This window comes from Engystomops pustulosus, chromosome 3 (genome assembly GCF_040894005.1).
Source record: "Engystomops pustulosus chromosome 3, aEngPut4.maternal, whole genome shotgun sequence".
Classification (NCBI taxonomy): Eukaryota; Metazoa; Chordata; class Amphibia; order Anura; family Leptodactylidae; genus Engystomops; species Engystomops pustulosus.
In genome coordinates, this window is record NC_092413.1 from 111,455,534 (window position 1) to 111,475,591 (window position 20,058).

Sequence of the window (20,058 nt, forward strand, 5' to 3'; positions counted from 1 at the left end):
CTGTCCAAAACAAGGTTGGGTGTGACAGCTAAGGAGACAGAAGGAAGAAGATTTGAAACAGACACTGAAATAGTGCAAGTAGTGCAAGAATTCACAATTAAGTTTAGCTTATTGTACAAAAGTTAATTTAGGATAGCCTATTTTTATTAAATATGCATAGGATTAGGATACAGATATAGTAATGTTATTTCTGCATAAACAGCAAATTCTTCCAACACTTATACCCATGTTCAAACAAATAGGAGTTAACTTGCTCATAAAACCTACTATCCTACAAAATGCATTTTTCAACAATGATTTGTTTGTTTGCCACATCCATTCCCTATGTTCTTGTAAGTTAGTTGAAAGGTACAACAGAGTATGTCTTTACTACACATTGAATTCTATTTACATGATTGGGAGAGGAGCGAGTGCCATGCATACTAATGTACTAGACTAATTCACAACCAGATTAAAGTTATTCTGCAGACATTGTAAAGCAAATGGTGAAGCCATACTGAAATTAGGAAAAAACTACCAGAAAATAACCTTAAATATGAACTAAACATATGGCTAATAGATATACTTTTAACAAGAAGTTAAATAATTAACCATAACAGACAAAATGTATTATGTGACTCTGCCTACCTTTAAGACAGCAATGAAGGGTACAAAATTAACTCTTTGAAGTCCATTTTTATAAAGGTCTGGAAAATACAAGGGTTAATAAATTGTTTACATATTTGCATAAGCAATACTAGTTACAACTAGAAGATGTGTTTAACCCCTTAAGAACGCAGCCATTTTGTAGCTAAAGGCTCAGCCCCATTTTTTGGATTCTGACTTGCGTCACTTTATATGGTTATAACTTTTGAACACTGTTACTTTTCAAAGCGATTCTGAGATTGTTTTTTTACCAAGTCTTACTTCATTAAAGTGTTAAATTTTGGCTGATAAGTTTTGCATTTATTTACAAAAAACAGAAAAATGATTGGGTTTTCAGGCAGATAGATTTACCACCTAAATAAGTTGCTGAATAACATTTCCCATTTGTCTACTTTACATTTCAGCATTTTTGAAATGTCTGGATAATTTATTTTGATGTCACGCGGCTTACAAATCGAATATCGGTTTTCCGGATTTTCAGAATTGACTATTTTCGGCATACCGTAAATAAAGTACCTTATATACTCGAGTATAAGCCTAGTTTTTCACCACAAAAAATGTGCTGAAAAACCCGAACTCGGCTTATACTCGAGTCAAAAAAATAAATATATTTTAAACTCACCTTTCCGGCAACCCCTGTATATCTTCTGTGCGAGCTGTCCGGCAGCGGCGGCAGGCTATATACACTGGGGCATGGTCTGGCGGGCTATATACACTGGGGCAGGGGATGGCAGGCTATATACACTGGGGCAGGGGATGGCAGGCTATATACACTGGGGCAGGGGATGGCAGGCTATATACACTGGGGCAGGGGCTGGCAGGCTATATACACTGGGGCAGGGGCCGGCAGGCTATATACACTGGGGCAGGGGCTGGCAGGCTATATACACTGGGGCAGGGGCTGGCAGGCTATATACACTGGGGCAGGGGCTGGAAGGCTATATACACTGGGGCAGGGGCTGGCTATATACACTGGGGCAGGGGCTGGCTGGCTATATACTGGGGAGGCTGTGACCAATGCATTTCCCACCCTCGGCTCGAGTCAATAGGTTTTCCCAGTATTTTGTGGTAAAATTAGGGGCCTCGGCTTATACTTGGGTCGGCTTATACTCGAGTATATACGGTATTGATTGAAATTTTACATATTTAACATCAAAACCCCCTATATAATCAACCCATTTTCAAATTTGCATCCCTCAAACTATCAATAACAGCTTTTAGGAAGATTGTTAACCCCTTGAGATCTTCACAGTAATTGAATCAAAATGGAGGTGAAATTTAGAATGGTCAAATTTTGATGGTTATATGTTCATTTAGCCCTAAAATTTAAACATTTCCAAAAGTTAAAAAAAGAAAACCCATCTTAGAATTTGTTCTGCAATTTCTCCCGAGTACAGAGACCCCCCACATGTGGCCGTTACTTGTTTTATGCGCGCACTGCGAGGCGCAGAAAGGAAGGAGCGCCCTGCAGCTGCCAGGATTTTAGTTTCCTCATTGGTCCCTTTTGTAGGCTATAAAATGTTAACTATTTCGTTATTGGGGCCATGTGACGGCATTTTTTATGCGGGATGAGATGCTTTTTCCAGTGTAATCATTTTGGGGTTGGAATCCCCTATAGCCCAATAATCATGTTATCTTAATTCTATCGGTCAGTACGATTACGGGGATAGCATACATGAATATTTTTTCTTTTTTTTTTTTTTTACGGTTTCCACCATGGAACATGAACAAGCAATCATCTGATTGCTTGTTCATGATAATACTCTGCAATACTTATGTTGACGTCATCGATGCCATCTTTCAGGCACTAACTGCAGGCAGCAACAATCGGCAACCCCCCCCCCCCAAAAAAAAAACCGGTGCGGGGGGTAGATCGTGGGAAGCAGACCCACCAAAGGCAAGTTAAATGCCGTGGTCGCATTCAACAGATTAAACACCCGCGAACGGAGCCCACTCCAACTCCGGGTGTTACACTGGGGTGTCGGCTATCAGTCACAGCCGGCACCCCGTGTCTCCCGATGCCGGTTCGGCTCAGATCTTGAACTGAACCAGCATCAGCTCTGCGTCCAATATATCGGATGCAGAGAGCTAAGGGGTTAAAGAAAATCTACCACTTGTGTGGTAGCAATTTAATAACATTGACAATCCTGTAAAAGAGTTACTTTCTGTAATAATTATGCACGCCCCCAGCAGCGAAAGTCACCTCCTCCTCCTGCTGGAGAGCCCAGTGATGTCACACAGGAGGCATGCATAATTATTAGCCGCGGATGCACACAGAGCACCTGAGGCTAATTGGCATATTTTACAAAGTATTTTTTCTACAGGATTGCCGGGGTGTCAAAACTAACAAAGATATCTGCCAAGATTGTGGGAAAAAATCCTGGATGTATGCAGATTTCCATTAAGAATTATAGTGTTAGGGTGTCACCCGAAACACAATCACCATGTACAGAATAAGTACAATTTTTTTGAGACACCTACACATTACCCCTAAAGGAGCTTTTATGACCTCAAATTCAGTTTGTAGCCATAAATATGTAGCTGCCTTTCATTTGCAATCTCATTGGGGGATTCCCTTCATGTTTCGCACAAAGTTTGAAGCATACATTTGTTACAAAACCCTGTGTTGACCATTAGATTGCTAGATTCCTCCTGTAACTTTACATGGTCTTCCACATTATGTTCTGCAGTTCCTAAACACTTCTACTTTTCAATACAGCTACTTTAAGTTGATCATGGAATATCTAAGTACCCTTAAGATGAAGCATTAGTGATCACTTGTTGGGGTCCAGTGCCCGATATATGCAACTTGTTTAGGTCCATAATAAATCTATGTCAGTCCAGGGGTATTCGGGTGCAATTATACTACCGTATGTGGATATATAAGTTCTAAAAGGGTGTGTGGAATAGTTTTTTGGGCTTTGTTGTTTGTAAGATTTCTATAACAATTTGTAACAGTTTGTAACAATTTGAATAAAGGTTATTGTATGTTTTAAACCTCTACAAGTATGTCTATTTGATGATTTGTGGTGTATATACAGACAACATTCTTTTTTTGTAAATGTTTTTTTGAAGTTGCTGTAATGCCCATAGTGTGATAGATTGGTTGTTTGTAGGCAATGTGTTAGAATCTCGGCATCCTAGGGTTAGGTATTCTGTGAGCTTTATAGAAGCAGCCATTCTTTCACAAATCTTTGTAAAGGCGGACTGTATGGCAGTGAAACAACGAGACAGAATGAAACACCTAAATTCAATAAATAAACCCGGTGTCCCAACACTTCTGTCCATATAATGTAGGGATGATGCAGATTTATGACATCAATTTTTAGATGCATTCCTCTTTTGTACTTCTACAATATACATGGAAAGAAGGCAGCTGAATAAAGTAAAAACCCACAATAAGGTTATGGTTTGTGTATACTTGCATAGCCAAATCTATCTCAAGTAGTATCAGTTATCTATGCATCTACAGTGCCAGCCATATTTGGCCTTTTACGTATCACTATTTCCCAAGTTGATGAAATTAAAACAATATCCAAAGTAACTTTGCTATCTATTAAAAATACCCCCAACATAATGTATTCAGGATTTCAGTATGAGAGGCCGCAGTTATTCTATGACACTTAAGAAAGAAGACTGTATTGATTAATCTTGAGAGGAGATTTTTTTTTACTATCGTTTAAATATGATGCTAATTAAAAAGGTAATGAAGTACACCATTTACCTCCGATCTCTAACTATCAAGCATATCTTATCTCCAAGGCTTTTAAAGCTTTTCTTTGAAAACTTGAAGAATAAAACCAAATGGAGAAGGAAAAAAAGGAAAATTTGTGGTGTTTTCATACAGCACCTAAGCAAATCCTATTATTTAATGAACACTATGAAAGATCAGGACATAGTAACTTGCTCTCTTTTAAGTGTATTTTCTAAATGATGGTAGCCAAATACTGTCACTGGAGATAGAGTGTTTATATCTTCAAGCGTTAGTATCATCACTAAGAGACTAATAACCTTAATAATGCACCGCAGAATACTATTTTAAAGGAAATCTACCTCTTGGATAGCCAGCTTTTTAACCAACTCTCACGTAGGAGAATTGGAGTGAGAGGATGGAGAGGGAGCACTCAAAATTTTGAGTATAGGGAGCGCCGTGACTAATTTGCATATTTACATTTTTTGCCAAAAAAAAAGTTTTAGGGCTAATTAAGATATGATCCTGTATCAGTATTTGTGTCTTTGGTAAAAAAGTTAGTTATCCAGGAGCTAGATTTCCTTTAAGGAAAATTGTATGTAAACTATGAGGTACTCTTCTCGAAGGTTAAAAAAATTAAATATTACCAAAACTTCAAATTTACTTCCAGTAAATATAAATCATACTTAAAGGTAGAGCCAAAGGCTGGTTCCTCTAGTCTAGAAGCTACGGTTACTCCACTCCCCAGTAGCCTCATTCGAACCCTCCTACGCAGCATCTCTGCGTAAAAGCTGCTGTGTAAAAATGCCATAGGACCGAGGCAGACTAAAGGAATCTGCCATCCGATCTACCTTAATAGGTAGATAAGTGATGGTAGGTTTCATTTAAAAGGGCCCTGGTACTCACCTTGTGGGAGAACTATTGGTTATTTGGTAATATCAGTAGTGTTACCTCTTTAAGGCCTCATGCACACAAACAAAAGGGGGACCGCACAATTTTTGTCTAAGGCACCAGATCACAGTGCAGTGAGAATATGCTGTCTCACTGCACGCACTGTGACCGGTGGCCACTCGGCTTTCATAAGTGCATGAGTCAAAGGTACATTGGACTATAATCAGATTTTTTTTAAAGTTACATCTAGGTTATGAGTTCATGGATTGGGATCTCCTGTGTATGGAATCCCAAGGGAAGGTGGGTATTGTGGTTGACGATTTGACGATAGTACAAGTTTTATTGTTCCAGGTAAAATAGGAAAATATTTTTGTTTTAATATGTATTGCAAAGTACAGGCAGTCCCCGGGTTACATACAAGATAGGGTCTGGAGGTTTGTTCTTAAGTTGAATTTGTATGTAAGTCGAAACTGTATATTTTATAATGGAAGTTCTAGACAATTTTTTTTCTTTTGCCCCAGTGACAATTGGAGTTTCAAAATTTTTGGTGTAATTGGACCAAGAATTATCAATAAAGCTTCATTACAGACACCTTACAGCTGATCATTGCAGTCTGGGCCTATAGTAAAGCATCCAGAGAGCTTCACCAGAGGTCACATGGGGCAGAGGGGCCCGTCTGTAACTATGGGTTGTCTGTAAGTCGGGTGTCCTTAAGTAGGGGACCGCCTGTACTAAGAAAAGTCAAGGTAAAAAGGGGAAAATGTTAAAAAGAGAAATGATTACTTAAGAGGAGATTAAAGTTTATGAAAAAGGCGTGATCCAATGGCGTTAGCACTAAGGTAACACATGCTTGTTATCCAAAACTGTGTTGTTTTTTTGTCCAATATCTTTAGTATGAGTTTGTTGGTACAAAGGGTTCTCTTCCTATGAAAGACCTCAAGTATTGTGTTATTTTTTTGCTTATGTCGCTTGTGTCACATATAGAGAACTTCTACAGATAACAGTTACAACACCAGTTTTTGCCAAAGAGACCCCTACACGGCTGCCATAACGACTCTGATCCAAAATTGGAAGCATTTTATTACAAATAAAAATTTCAAATGAATGCTCTGCAAACAGACTATCTCGCATCAAACTACACCGAATAGTGTATCAAGAGTTCAGTTTCATTGCCAGAAAAAAAAAATGTAACAATTGAACAAAATAAATATATTTACCTTCTGGTGGTCTGTTGGATGTTGCAACAACAACAACTCCATTTTGAAAGAGATTTTCAAAAAGTTGCTTTAGGATCATAGCATCAGCAATATCCGTCACCTGCAAGAACAATATCAACTTTAAAATTTGTGCAATTATATACACAATATTGTCCTCTAAATCAGTGGTCCCCAACCTTATTGCATCCAGGGACCGGCTGCCGCCAAAATCATTTTTTTTTCCAGGGACCAGATTGGGTTACCCCCTTACCATGGTCCATGGGGAAAAAAAATTGGTCGCCCCACAAACACCACATATCTAACTCCAACCCATATAATGTACAATTTCCAGCAGCCCACAGTCTAAAATTCCCCTTTTTTCTGGAGCTCCTTCCTTTTCGGTAGCCCCTCCTGATTTTCAGTTTTTCTTTCTGTTTTTATACTTTATTTTACCACAAAAAAAAAAAACTGAATACCCAGCAGCCTCAATCACTTATAAAATGTCCACAGCAGAGCTTCCCCCATTAATGAAATGCCCACAGCAGAGCTTCCCCCATTAATGAAATGCCCACAGCAGAGCTTCCCCCATTAATGAAATGCCCACAGCAGAGCTTCCCCCATTAATGAAATGCCCACAGCAGAGCTTCCCCCATTAATGAAATGCCCACAGCAGAGCTTCCCCATTAATGAAATGCCCACAGAAGAGCTTCCTCCATTAATGAAATGCCCACAGCAGAGCTTCCTCCATTAATGAAATGCCCACAGCAGAGCTTCCCCCATTAATGAAATGCCCACAGCAAAGCTTCCCCATTAATGAAATGCCCACAGCAGAGCTTACTCCATTAATGAAATGCCCACAGCAGAGCTTCCCCCATTAATGAAATGCCCACAGCAGAGCTTCCCCCATTAATTAAATGCCCACAGCAGAGCTTCCTCCATTAATTAAATGCCCACAGCAGAGCTTCCCCCATTAATTAAATGCCCACAGCAGAGCTTCCTCCATTCATAGTATCATAGTATATAAGGCTGGAAAAAGACGCAAGTCCATCAAGTCCAACCTTTAAGAATTAAATAAATGTTTTATCCCCATAACCCGTGATATTTTTGCTCTCCAGAAAGGTATCCAGGCCTCTCTTGAACATGTACATAGAGTCCGCCATAACAACCTCCTGCGGCAGAGAGTTCCATAGTCTCACTGCTCTTACAGTAAAGAACCTTTGTCTATGTTGATGGTAAAATCGCCTCTCCTCTAGGCGTAGAGGATGCCCCCTTGTCCTGGTCACAGGCCTAGGTATAAAAAGATCTTTGGAGAGATCCTTGTACTGTCCGTTCAGGTATTTGTACATTGTAATGAGGTCTCCCCTCAGTCGTCTTTTTTCTAAACTGAATAATCCCAAATTTTGTAATCTGTCATTGTATTCTAATCCCCCCATTCCCCTAATAATCCTGGTTGCTCTCCTCTGCACCCGTTCCAGCTCTACTATATCCTTTTTATACACTGGTGCCCAAAACTGTACACAATATTCCATGTGTGGTCTGACCAGCGATTTGTATAAGGGCAAAACTATGTCTTTATCATGAGAATCTATTCCTCTCTTGATACATCCCATAATTTTATTTGCTTTGGCAGCAGCTGCCTGGCTCTGGTCACTAAAATTAAGTTTACCATCCACCAATACCCCCAAGTCCTTTTCAGCTCCAGTTTTGCCAAGTAATTGACCGTTTAGAACATAATTATACTTTTTGTTTCCATGGCCCAAGTGCATAACTTTACATTTATCTACATTAAATCTCATCAACCATTTCTCTGCCCACTCCTCAAGCTTCCACAAATCCCTCTGTAATGCTAAACTATCGACCTCAGTATTTATTACTTTACACAGCTTAGTATCATCTGCAAATATTGAAACTTGACTGTGTAAACCCACTACAAGGTCATTAATAAAAATATTAAAAAGAAGTGGCCCCAATACTGACCCCTGTGGCACTCCACTAGTAACCTCAACCCAATCTGAGAATGTGCCATTAATGACGACCCTCTGTTTTCTATCACTAAGCCAATTACTTATCCAAATACACAGATTTTTATAGATGTATAGATTTTATAGATGTATAGATTTTTATAGATTTTTGCCAGAAATTGCCAGAGAGAGCAAAAATATGTGTATATCATATTTTAATAGATCAGGCATTTTCGGATGCGTCGATACCTGATGATTTTTACTGTTTATTTATATTTATGTCAGTTCTAGGGAAAGGAGGGTGATTTGAAATTTTAGGTTTTTTTATTATAATTTTTTTTTTTTAACTTTTTTTTATTTTTATTTATACTATTTTTCAGACTCCCTAGGGTACTTTAACCCTAGGTTGTCTGATCGATCCTATCATATACTGCCATACTACAGTATGGCAGTATATGGGGATTTTCCTCCTCATTCATTACAATGTGCTATCTGCACATTGTAATGAAGGGGTTAAAACGAAATAGCCTCAGGTCTTCGGAAGACCCGAGGCTACCATGGAGACGGATCGCCGCCCCCGATGACGTCACGGGGAGCGGCGATCCCAGGTAAGATGGCGGCACCCATGCGCCGCTATCTTTTTGAGGCTGCCGGCAGCTTTGCCGGCAGCCATCGCTGTGAAAACACCTGCGATCGGTGCTAGCACCGATCGCGGGTGTTACCGGTAAGCCTTTGCTGCAATCTGCTACCTGCAATTTGCTACCAGCTATGGAGAGGGCTCAGCCCGTGAGGCCTCTCCATGCAGCGGTCCCATGCGGTCCCATGCGGCGGTCAATTACCGGCGTATAAGACGACCCCAGACCAGATAGAAGATTTTTCTGTCTTCAAAAGTCGTCTTATACGCCGGAATATACGGTACTTGAAAAATAATTTGGGATTATTTTTGCTCTCTCTGGCAATTTTTCTCTTAGTCTCTATTTTTGCAGCCTTTATCTGCTTTTTACAGGATTTATTTTTCTCTATATAATCCTGTAATGCCTCTTCGCTACCTTCACGTTTTAGCACCTTAAACGCCTTATCTTTCTCGCTTATTGCTTTCCTTACAAGACTAGATAGCCACATTGGCTGTTTCTTGTTCCTCTTATGCTTTTTCCCATAAAGTATGTGTTTCTCACAGGACTTTTTCAGAATATATGAGAAAAATTCCCATTTTTTTTGGGGGGGGGGGCTTTTGTCTTTGAGAACATTATCCCAGTCTATGCCTTTAAGGTCTTCCCTTAGTTGCTGAAAATTTGCCCTCCTGAAGTTCAGAGTGTTGGTTGCCCATTCCCTAACGTTCTTAGTAAACCGTAGTACAAAATCAATGACATTATGATCACTATTCCCCAGGTTCCCCCAAACTGTAGTTTTGATACCTTATCAGGTCTGTTGGTTAGGATAAGGTCCAGCAGTGCCCCTCCCCTTTTGTTGGCTCTAGGACTATTTGCAACAGGTAATTGTCTTTTGTTGTTGACAAGAACCTGCTACCTTTGAAGGACCTGCATGTTTCTGCCCCCCAGTCAATATCTGTGTAATTGAAGTCCCCCATGATAAGTACTTCACCATGCTTTGAAGCCGCATCCATTTCACTTATCAGCATTTCCTCTGTTGCCTCCATTATATTTGGAGCCTTATAACAACCCCCTAGTAATATTTTATTATTCTTTTACCCTCCCCTCATCTCCACCCATAGGGACTCCACATTTGCATTTGCGTTACCGATGTAATCTCAAAAGACAGGCTTGAGGCAAGAATTCACATATAAACAAACCCCTCCCCCTTTTTTATTTATATGATAATTTCTAAAACGACTATAACCATCTATAGCAAGAGCCCAGTCATAGCTACTGTCCAGCCATGTCTCGCTGATACCCACTATATCATATTTCCGCTCCAACATCAAGAGTTCCAGTTCCTCCATTTTGTTTGTGAAATGCCCACAGCAGAGCTTCCTCCATTAATGAAATGCCCACAGCAGAGCTTCCTCCATTAATGAAATGCCCACAGCAGAGCTTCCCCATTAATTAAATGCCCACAGCAGAGCTTCCTCCATTAATTAAATGCCCAAAGCAGAGCCCACATGAAAAAAAACCTATACTTTCGGCATCTTCTCCCCACGGTTCCATCTTCTTATCCTCCTGCGGATGCGCAAACAAACACTATAAAGTCACACAGCAGCGACTCTCTATGGGGAGAAGAAGCCAGTGGTAAGTATAGTTTTTGTTTTTTAAGTTTAAGCTCTTTGCCATGGCCCAGGGCGGCGTGTTCCATGGCCCCGACAATTGGTAACCGCTGCTCCATATGTTAAAAACTATAAAAATGGAATAAGAAAATTGAAGGGGTTGGGCCAAAAATACCAATGTTTATCTATATGAATCAAATTCCCTAATACAGTTGATTCACCCATACTGTACTTATAAACTTTGACCTTTTGAAAATACAATGCTCTGGTCACCTTATTTTTGCCATTATAAATACGGTAATAGAAAGGAGCAACTGACAGCAAACACTGTGGATTGAATTGGTGAAAAACATATGAATTAAAAATATTGAACATTGCATTACCAACTCCATTGTGTAAATGCCCTGGTAAGATAATTAATAAAATATTGTAAATGTTGCCCTACAATGCAGTCTAGCAGCATCACTATGCCTTTTATATATGATGTGTCTAATTGTGAATAATAAGTCTGTGTAAACTGTCTAATTTAACTTTTCACATCCTATTTGTTGAACCGCCTAAACAGATACATTTCTCTATTGTTCATGACTATTGTTCATCACTGCTGTGACAAATATTAAAGAATTGTTATTATTATTATTCTAATAAGCCAACAAAAGCAAACTGCATGATTTACCAAGGCACAAAAACTGGTTGTAAAGAGAAAAAGAAATTCTATGTTGATAAATGATTGATTGGTCAGGAGGATTGTAATAATCTCAGGATTGTGGATATCCTGCAAATTTCAGTGGTTAGTAGCAATATTTGACAAAATCTACTTAAACCCTCATATTGTCTAGGCTCAGCTAATACCATTATCTTTCTTTCAGAGACTAGAAGTGCTTCCTTCACAAAGTCGGCATAAACATTAGAGTGATCCATTTAATTAGCGCCGGCATAATGAATACCACAAAACCCGAATGTTGTTTTACATCCCTATTATTCTCTAGGTATAAATGGTGAAAGATGAGAAGAGACTAGGTTACAGCACTTTAGTCAGCTACTTGTCCTCTGAGCCTGAGTGGAATCAAATGATACAGATACTATTATACAATAACTGAACAAAACAAAAAAGCAGATGGCCTATCTGAAATACATGTAGCTTCATAGCGAGCCAAAGCTTTAGTATTATTATTGTCTGAAACAATTGTTCATAGTCACTTCCTCAATAGACCTTAACCTGTAACCTCCAAACAGCCCAATATGTTGCACAAAGGGAGTGCTCTTCAAACAGACACCACACACACCATTTTCTTTACTAAATGAAGACACAGGCATTAGAACATTTACACTGATTAATTGCATCAATGTGATATCCAGAATGTGGACGAGTATACCATTATGTGTCTACACCTGGTAACACTGGTTGCCTTCTTAATGTTTGCATCCTCATTATTCACATATTGCGAGAGATAGGAAGAGGGTAGAAGGGTTATATACAAGTGTTTAGATGCTTAACCCCTTAAGGACGCTGCCACTTTATAGCTTAAGGCTCAGTCCCATTTTTTGGATTCTGACCTGCATCTCTTTATATGGTTATAACTTTTGAACACTGTTACTTATCTAAACGATTCTGAGATTGTTTTTTCCCCACATGTTGTACTTCATTTTAGTGGTAAATTTTGGCTGATAAGTTTTGCGTTTATTTACAAAAAAAAATAAAAAATTGACGAATATTTTGAAAAATTTGCCATTTTCGAAATTCGAAATCATAGTGCTTTCAGGCAGATAGAGTTACCACCTAAATAAGTTGCTGAATAACATTTCCCATTAGTCTACTTCACATTTTCATAATTTTTAAATGTCTGGATAATGTATTTTGATGTCGCGCGGCTTACAAATAGATTATCGATTTTCCGTATTTTCAGAATTTACTATTTTGGGGATAAATACAGTTTTAAATGAAATTTTACATATTTAGCATTAAAACCCCCTATATAATCAACCCATTTTCAAATCTGCACCCCTCAAACTCTCAGAAACAGCTTTTAGGAAGATCTTCATAGTAATTACATCAAAATGGAGGTGAAATTTAGAATGGTCAAATTTTGTCGGTAATACATTCATTTAGCCCTAAAATATGTGGCCGTTACTTGTTTTATGGGCGCACAGCGAGGCGCAGGAGGGAAGGAGGGACCTGCAGCTGTCAGGATTTTAGTTTCCTCATTGGCCCCTTTTGTAGGCAATAAAATTTTTGCTTTTTCATTATTGGGGCCATGTGATGAAATTTTTTTTTTGCGGGACAAGATGCTTTTTCCATTGTTACCATTTTGGGGTTGGTATCCCCAATTGTTGAAAATTTAGGAGCTTTTTTTTGAGGTCACAAGTAGAAAAGCATCAATTCTGTACTGGATTTTTTACTTTTTTTTTTCGTGTATACCATATACCCTAATAATCATATTATCTTTATTCTATGGGTCGGTACGATTACGGGGATACCAGACATTAATATTTTTTCTTATGTTTTACTAAATTTGCCAAATAAAACCCTAATGTGGGGGGAAATCTATCATTTTTGCATCGCTGTCTTCCAAGTGGCATAACATTTTTACTTTTTTGGCTATGGAGCTGGCTGATGGCTTGTTTTTTTGCGGGAAATGTTGTACTAGTATCATTCTGGAGTACATTAGTTTTGTTGATCACTTTTCATTGTATTTTTTGTGGGATTCAATAGGTAAAAATCATAATTTTTGGCGGGTTTTTTAAGTTTTTTACGGCGTTCATCATACGGGTTCAATAGTTACTTAATTTTATTCTACAGATTGTTACGGATGCAGTGATACTATATACGTGGGGTTTGTGTTATGATTTTGATTTTTTTGAGCGTTATATGTCTCTTTAAATGTTTTGGGGCTTATTGGCATTTTTAGTGATTTATAAATTTCTTTTTTATTGAAAAACTTTTTTTTTTACTTCCACCATGGGACATGAACATGCAATCATCTGATTGCTTGTTCATGATAATACTCTGCAATACTGATGTATTGCAGGGTATTAGATGTCAGCCTATGTAATTGCACAGACGCCATCTTAAAGGCACTGCCTTCAGGCATACCATAGCAACGATAGGTGCCCCTGAAAACGGTGTGGGGGTGGCGATCGTGGGGGGAAAGACTCCCGGAAGGCATGTTAAATGCCCCATGAAAACGCAAAACGTGTTCAGATTTAGAAAAACACTCACGGTGTGCACCACCTATTGTAACATATTTCAGCAAAGAAAAAAAAAAGGGGGAAAATGTAGGAGAAGTAAAGTTGTGAGTGTGATAAAATTTTATCACACTCACAACTTTCCTTCTCCTACATTTTCCCCCTCCTTTTTTTCTTTGCTGAAATATGTTAAATGCCCCAGTCACGCTGAGGGCGGCATTTAACAGGTTAAACGCCCGCGATCGGAGCGGGTGTTAGCCAGGGATGTCAGAGGAAGAGCTCCTGTGCAGAGCTGAACCGGCGTTGAGATTTATTTGCAGCACTCAGCGCAGTACGGCTACGACGCAGAACGCTAAGGGGTTAAACTCCTTTTCCAACCACTTAATTCTCTGGCTATTATAAAACATTTTTATAATCTGTAGATAAATGTGGAGTCATCTATAATGATTCCCTATATATATGTAGACTTTTATACAGAAACTAAGACTACAACTACAAAGTGTTAAAGGAAATCTACCATAAAAATCAAGCAGGGATAAACCAAAGACACTTACTCATAAATCCAGGCACTGTGACTGTAATCTTCTTCAGATTCACAGGCTATTATAGTATGCAAGGAGCACTTCCCCCCTCCACTATGCTGAAACTACCTGTGCTGCAGTGATATTACATCAGGCAGGGGAAGGGGGAAGTGGGAGAAAGATATATATGATCTATGAGTAAGTGCCCGTGGGTGATTTTGATTTCCTTTAAAGGAATCCTCTTACCAGTTTTTACAACAGTTAACTCCCCACCTTTTGTATGGTCCCTTTTAGCATTCCCTTTCTTACAGATTTTTTTAAAAATCATCTCCGAAGTTATAAGCAAATAAGTTAGAGTCACTTTTTGCCTGAGAGAAATCATTCTGGGGAACTGAAGGATCAGTCCAGATTCCCCTATCTTGGATTAAAGGTGCACAATGTCAGTTATTCGATGAAACAAAAAGTTCTACAATTTTCCTATATACTTTCTGTATCAATTCCTCACGGGTTTCTAGATCTGTGCTTGCTGTCATTCTATAGAAAGCTTCCATGTTAACTGCCAATAGAGAGAAATTTGACCATGGTCATGTGATGGACACTCATGTACACAGCCTGTTATATCACACGGCCGTGATTATTCTCTGTGGTAACAACAGCTCAAGCACCTGCCTGTCCATCACATGACCATGGATTTCTATCCATTGGCAGGAATGATAAAAGCTACTATAGCAGGACAGCAAGCAGAGATGTAGAGAACTGTGAGGAATTCATAAAGAAAGTGTATTGGAAAATTGTAAAACTTTTTCTTGCACAAACAATGTCAGTTATTTGACGAAGGTGGACAACTCCCTTAAATAGCACAGAGCCATGTAATTTTAAAGAGAAGAATCTCATCTTTCAATACAAATTACTGTATATACTCGTGTACAAGCAAAGTTTTTCAGCACAAAAAATTTACTGAAAAATCCCACATCGGCTTATACAAGATGCTACATACTACAGCAGACAGGCTTGCTATATACTAATGGGGGCTTGCCTGCTATATACTGGGAGGCTGTGACCAACCCTCGGCTACATTGATATATGATACGTGGTACATTTGAGAGCTCCGATTAGCCCATCACTGCCAGCTTCTGATTGTATTAATTCTTTTTGCATGAGTATAAGTGCAGTAGCGCAGCTGTAGGTGCATGTCACCACAGGCTTCTGTAAACAAACAGAAAATGGTAGGGGTGGGCAGCATCTTAAAACAATGGAAGCAGGGAGAGAGGCAAGTTCTTTTTTTTATTTTCAACGCCCTTTCCCCACCCCCCAGCCTTATATGTAAAAGTTCATATGCTGGGGAAACCCCTTCCCTTTAACAGGAGTCTATTTTGTAAAGATATGTATGGCCAGGATCATGCATGGTTACTAACCTTGTCTTTGTGGACTTGCCACTAATCACCTTTTATTTTATATTACCTGGCATTAGAGGGGGCATGTCCTGCTCATCTGGCCGATCTCATCTAATACTCCCCGCTCCTTATGGCTCCTTACTGGTTACAGTTCATGTCAAGTGATCACAGTGACATCATCTCAGGTCCATTAGTGTCTTGGCAATAGCAAACTGTACCCCTTGCATATATCTGACCACATGAAGTCGCAGCAGCCTCCATGGACTTCTTCTCCTCTCCATCCTCCGTGGAGGCTGCTGAGATTTCATGTAATGGTGTAAAGTTTGCTATTCTTAGAAGGCTAAAGGACCTGCGATGATGTCACTGGTCACATGGCATGTATGTAAAACAAGGCACTGTGTAAAAAAAATCGACACAATATTTCCCATAGTGCTTTATATATCTGTAGTTGAATATTAGCAAACAGCCCCTAAGTACAAGGAGGCAGAGCAGGGATTTGAAGAAACACAGAGCTGTAAGTTCAAATAACGGGGTGTGATTCACTGCCAGCCTGAGAGAGAGAGAGAGAAGAATCCAGACGTGAGTCACAAAAGAAACCAGACGTGAGTCACAAAAGCTACTTTGCATAACAGAAAAACGTCTGTAATTATGGTACAGTGCCCCACTGGGAGCTAATTTTAGGCGATTTGTTAGCTACCTTACCCAAACAACCCTGAGGAAGTCCCCCATTTAGGGGACGGAACGAGTGGGGAGCCCTCCACCTCCTCCACACCAATTGTAGCACCCTGAGGCTATCTAATATGGGACGCCGACCTAGACATTCCTGACTTACACATGGACCCGTAATGTATTGAGACCATTCAACACTTAAGACACTTTTTTTACCTTACTTACTCTCTAAGGCTACATTCACACTGCCGTTGCCCGCCCGTACCGTAGCGGGCAACGGCAGTGCACGGGGAGAGGAGGTGAGCGCAGCTCACCCCCGCCCCTCTCCATAGAGATACATGGCGCACGGCACCGTATTACGGGAAAAGATAGGACAGGTCCTATCTTTTCCCGGGTACGGAGCGGTACGATGACGCACCGTACCGTTCCCATTGGGCGCCGTGCGCCCATTGCCGTCTATGGAGGACGTATATCGGCCGTATATAAGTCGGCCGTGTATACGTCCTCCATACGGTAGGATGTACATTCCTTGTTATTTTGTATATATAGATACCTAACCCAAACACCAAACCCCTCTTCCCCTGGAACATGTGATGCCTTTTTAATGTTTTTTAATGCTTCAAATTCTGGAATGACAGACTAGTTGTGTTAATGCTTCAACACTGCCGATTCTTGTTGTTAGATTAGTCATACATTTTGGATACCAGTCCACAAACTTCTCGCAATAGTTAGTAGGAATTTAAGCACATTCCTCCTGACAGAACTGGTGTAGCTTAGCCATGTTTGTAGGCTGACTTATGATGGCCACTCTAAAATGACTTATTTATCCTTAACACACTGTGTAACAAGTTTGGCAGTATGCTTTGGGTCATTGTCCATTTAGAAGACCCATTTGCGCCCAAGCTTTATCCACCTGGCTGATGTCTTAAGATGGTGCTTCAGTATTGCCACTTAATGTTCTTTCCTCCTGATGCCATCTATATTGTGCAAAGCACCAGTTGATCCTGCAGCCAGACAACCCCAAAACATGATGCTATCACCCCTGTGTTTCACAGTTGAGATGGTGCTCCCAGGCTTGTAAGTTTACCCCTTTTTCCTCCTAATGTAACAATGGTCATTACGGCCAAATAGTTCCATTTTAGTTTTGTCAGACCACAGGACATGTCTCCAAAAGTGGTCTTTTCATTAATCTCGCAGTTTTATGTTTCTTTTGGAATAATGGCTTCTTTCAGGCAATACTGTTTCACTGTGTAAAACAACTTCCTTTCACTAGTTTCAGGCAGCATCTTCACAAGGTCTTTTGTCCTTGGATTGATATGCACATTTCAGACCAAAACATGTTCATCTCTGGGACACAGCACCAGACGCTTTCCTGAGCAGTATCATGGCTGAACATTCCCATCTTGTTTGTACTTGCATATATTGTGTGTACAGATGAACAAGACACCTTCAGGTTTATGGAAATTGTACACATGGATGAACCAGATTTGTTCAGAGAAGAGAAAATTCCACAATTCTCTTTTCAATTCTGACATCTTGGCTGACTTAATTTAGAATTAAAAAGTACAATTAAAAAAATTATTACAAAAAGAATAAAAGTCCCCTGAAGTCCCATCCCACGCAATAATCAAATAAAAAATAAAAAAGTGAAAATCACCCAAAAAAACACAACATATTTGGTATAATAATGTCTGTAACAATCCGTACAATAAAATAAAATTGTCACTGAACTCATACGGTGAACGGCGTAAAAATTATGCAAAAAAACTCACCTCATAAAAAGTGATCAAAAAGTAACATTTAGCCCAACAGGATACCGAGAAAAAGTACAGCTTGTCCCACAAAAAAGAGCTCTAATACAGCTCTTTAAACAAAAAAATATAAATTTTATGCCCATTGTTACATGGCGATGCAAACACAAGCAAATTTCTCACAAAATGCTAAAAACCATAAACAAGAATTAATGATTTTTTTGACCACCACCAAGAAAGAGTTAATAAAATCTGATTATTAGCTATTGAACTCCCTTGAAATGATGCACCTGAAAAGCGGATCTCATCCATATAAAAAATAATCCCCCTTATGTTAAAAACAAAAAAACATTTTAAAGCCTGTACAATGTGAAAATGCAGATCTGCTCTGAATGGCGCTTCTTCCCTTCTATGTTCGGCCGTGTGCCCATACAGCAGTTTACCACCACATTTGGGGCATTCGCATACTCAGAGAAATTGGGTATCAAACTTTGTGTAGTTTTTCAGCATTGAATACTTTGTGATGGTTTAATTTTAGGCCAAAATTAATACATTGTCTAAAAAAAATTACAGCTTGTAAATGACACCTCCATTTTATTTTAACCCCTGTGAAACATCTAGAGTAAACGCACTTCTTAACCCCATAGCGCAATAAGACGTACCCTTACGTCTTGCTGCGCATGGGGGAGTATGAAGAGGGCTCACGGGCTGAGCCCTCTTCATACTTACCGGGCATTTGCTTCATAATGAAGCAAACGCCCGTCGCTAACACCCGCGATCGATGCTTGCACCAATCGCGGGTGTTAACCCTTTGATCACCGCCGGCATTAAAGAGCCGCCATCTTGGCTCCGACCGTCACTCCCCGTGACGTCACCGGGGAGCGGCGATCCATTGTCATGACAGCCTCGGATCACACGAAGATCCGAGGTTGTCATGATCGAGGCTGCGATATGCACATTGTAACAGATGGTTTGCAAAATCCCCATATACTGCCATACTTTAGTATGGCAGTGTATGGTAGGATCAATCAATGGTAGGATCAATCAATCAATCAGGTTAAAGTACCCTAGGGAGTCTGAAAAATAGTAAAAAAAATAATAAAAAAAAAAAAGTAAAAAAAAAAATTATATTAAAAAAACATAAAAATTCAAATCACCCCCCTTTCCCTAGAACTGATATAAATATAAATAAACAGTAAAAATCCTAAACACATTAGGCATCGCCACGTCCGAAAATGCCCGATCTATCAAAATATAATAACCGTTTTTCACTGCGTTTTACCCCGTAGCAGAAAATAGCGCCCAAAGTCGCAAATTGCATTTTTTTGCCATTTTGAAAAATAGAAAAAATTCTATAAAAAGTGATCAAAAGGTCGCACAGTCCTAAAAATAAAAGAGTTGAAAACATCATCAGAAGTCGCACAAAATGACACCACCCACAGCTCTGTACACTAAAGTATGAAAAATTTATTAGCGCAAGAACACTGTACAGGAGGTTTTAATTTTTGTAAATGTATTAAAACATTATAAAACCTATACAAATTTGGTATCCCTGTGATCATATTGACCCAATGAATGAAGTAGATCTGTCATTTGGGGCGCACAGTGAAAGCTGTAAAAACCAAGCCCACAAGAAATGGCACCAATGTGTTTTTTCATCATTTTCACTGAATTTTGAATTTTTTTCCCGCTTCCCAGTACACGGCATGGAATATTTAATAGCATCACTACGAAGTGCAATTTGTTACGCAGAAAATAAGACATCACACAGCTCTGTACATGGAAAAATAAAAAAGTTATAGATTTTTGAAGGTGGGGAGTGAAAAATAAAAATGCAAACACGAAAAAGGGTCTGGTCCTTAACGGGTTAAAGTTGATTTTTCACACATTGAAGGGTGCAGTTTCTAAAATGGCACAATTTAGGGGGTTTTA

The 20,058-nt window shown here is 39.3% G+C and overlaps 1 protein-coding gene across 1 annotated transcript in view; it reads right to left on the reverse strand.

Moving 5' to 3' along the window:
- The window catches only part of AFG1L (AFG1 like ATPase), a 114,861-nt gene that overhangs the window by 62,247 nt on the left and 32,556 nt on the right, over positions 1-20,058 (reverse strand). Inside the window, exons 6-7 of the mRNA XM_072141834.1 lie at positions 6,445-6,544; positions 628-686 (exon numbers count right to left, since the gene is read on the reverse strand). Coding sequence (XP_071997935.1) covers positions 628-686; positions 6,445-6,544 — 159 coding nt within the window. The remainder of the gene's footprint in view (positions 1-627; positions 687-6,444; positions 6,545-20,058) is intronic.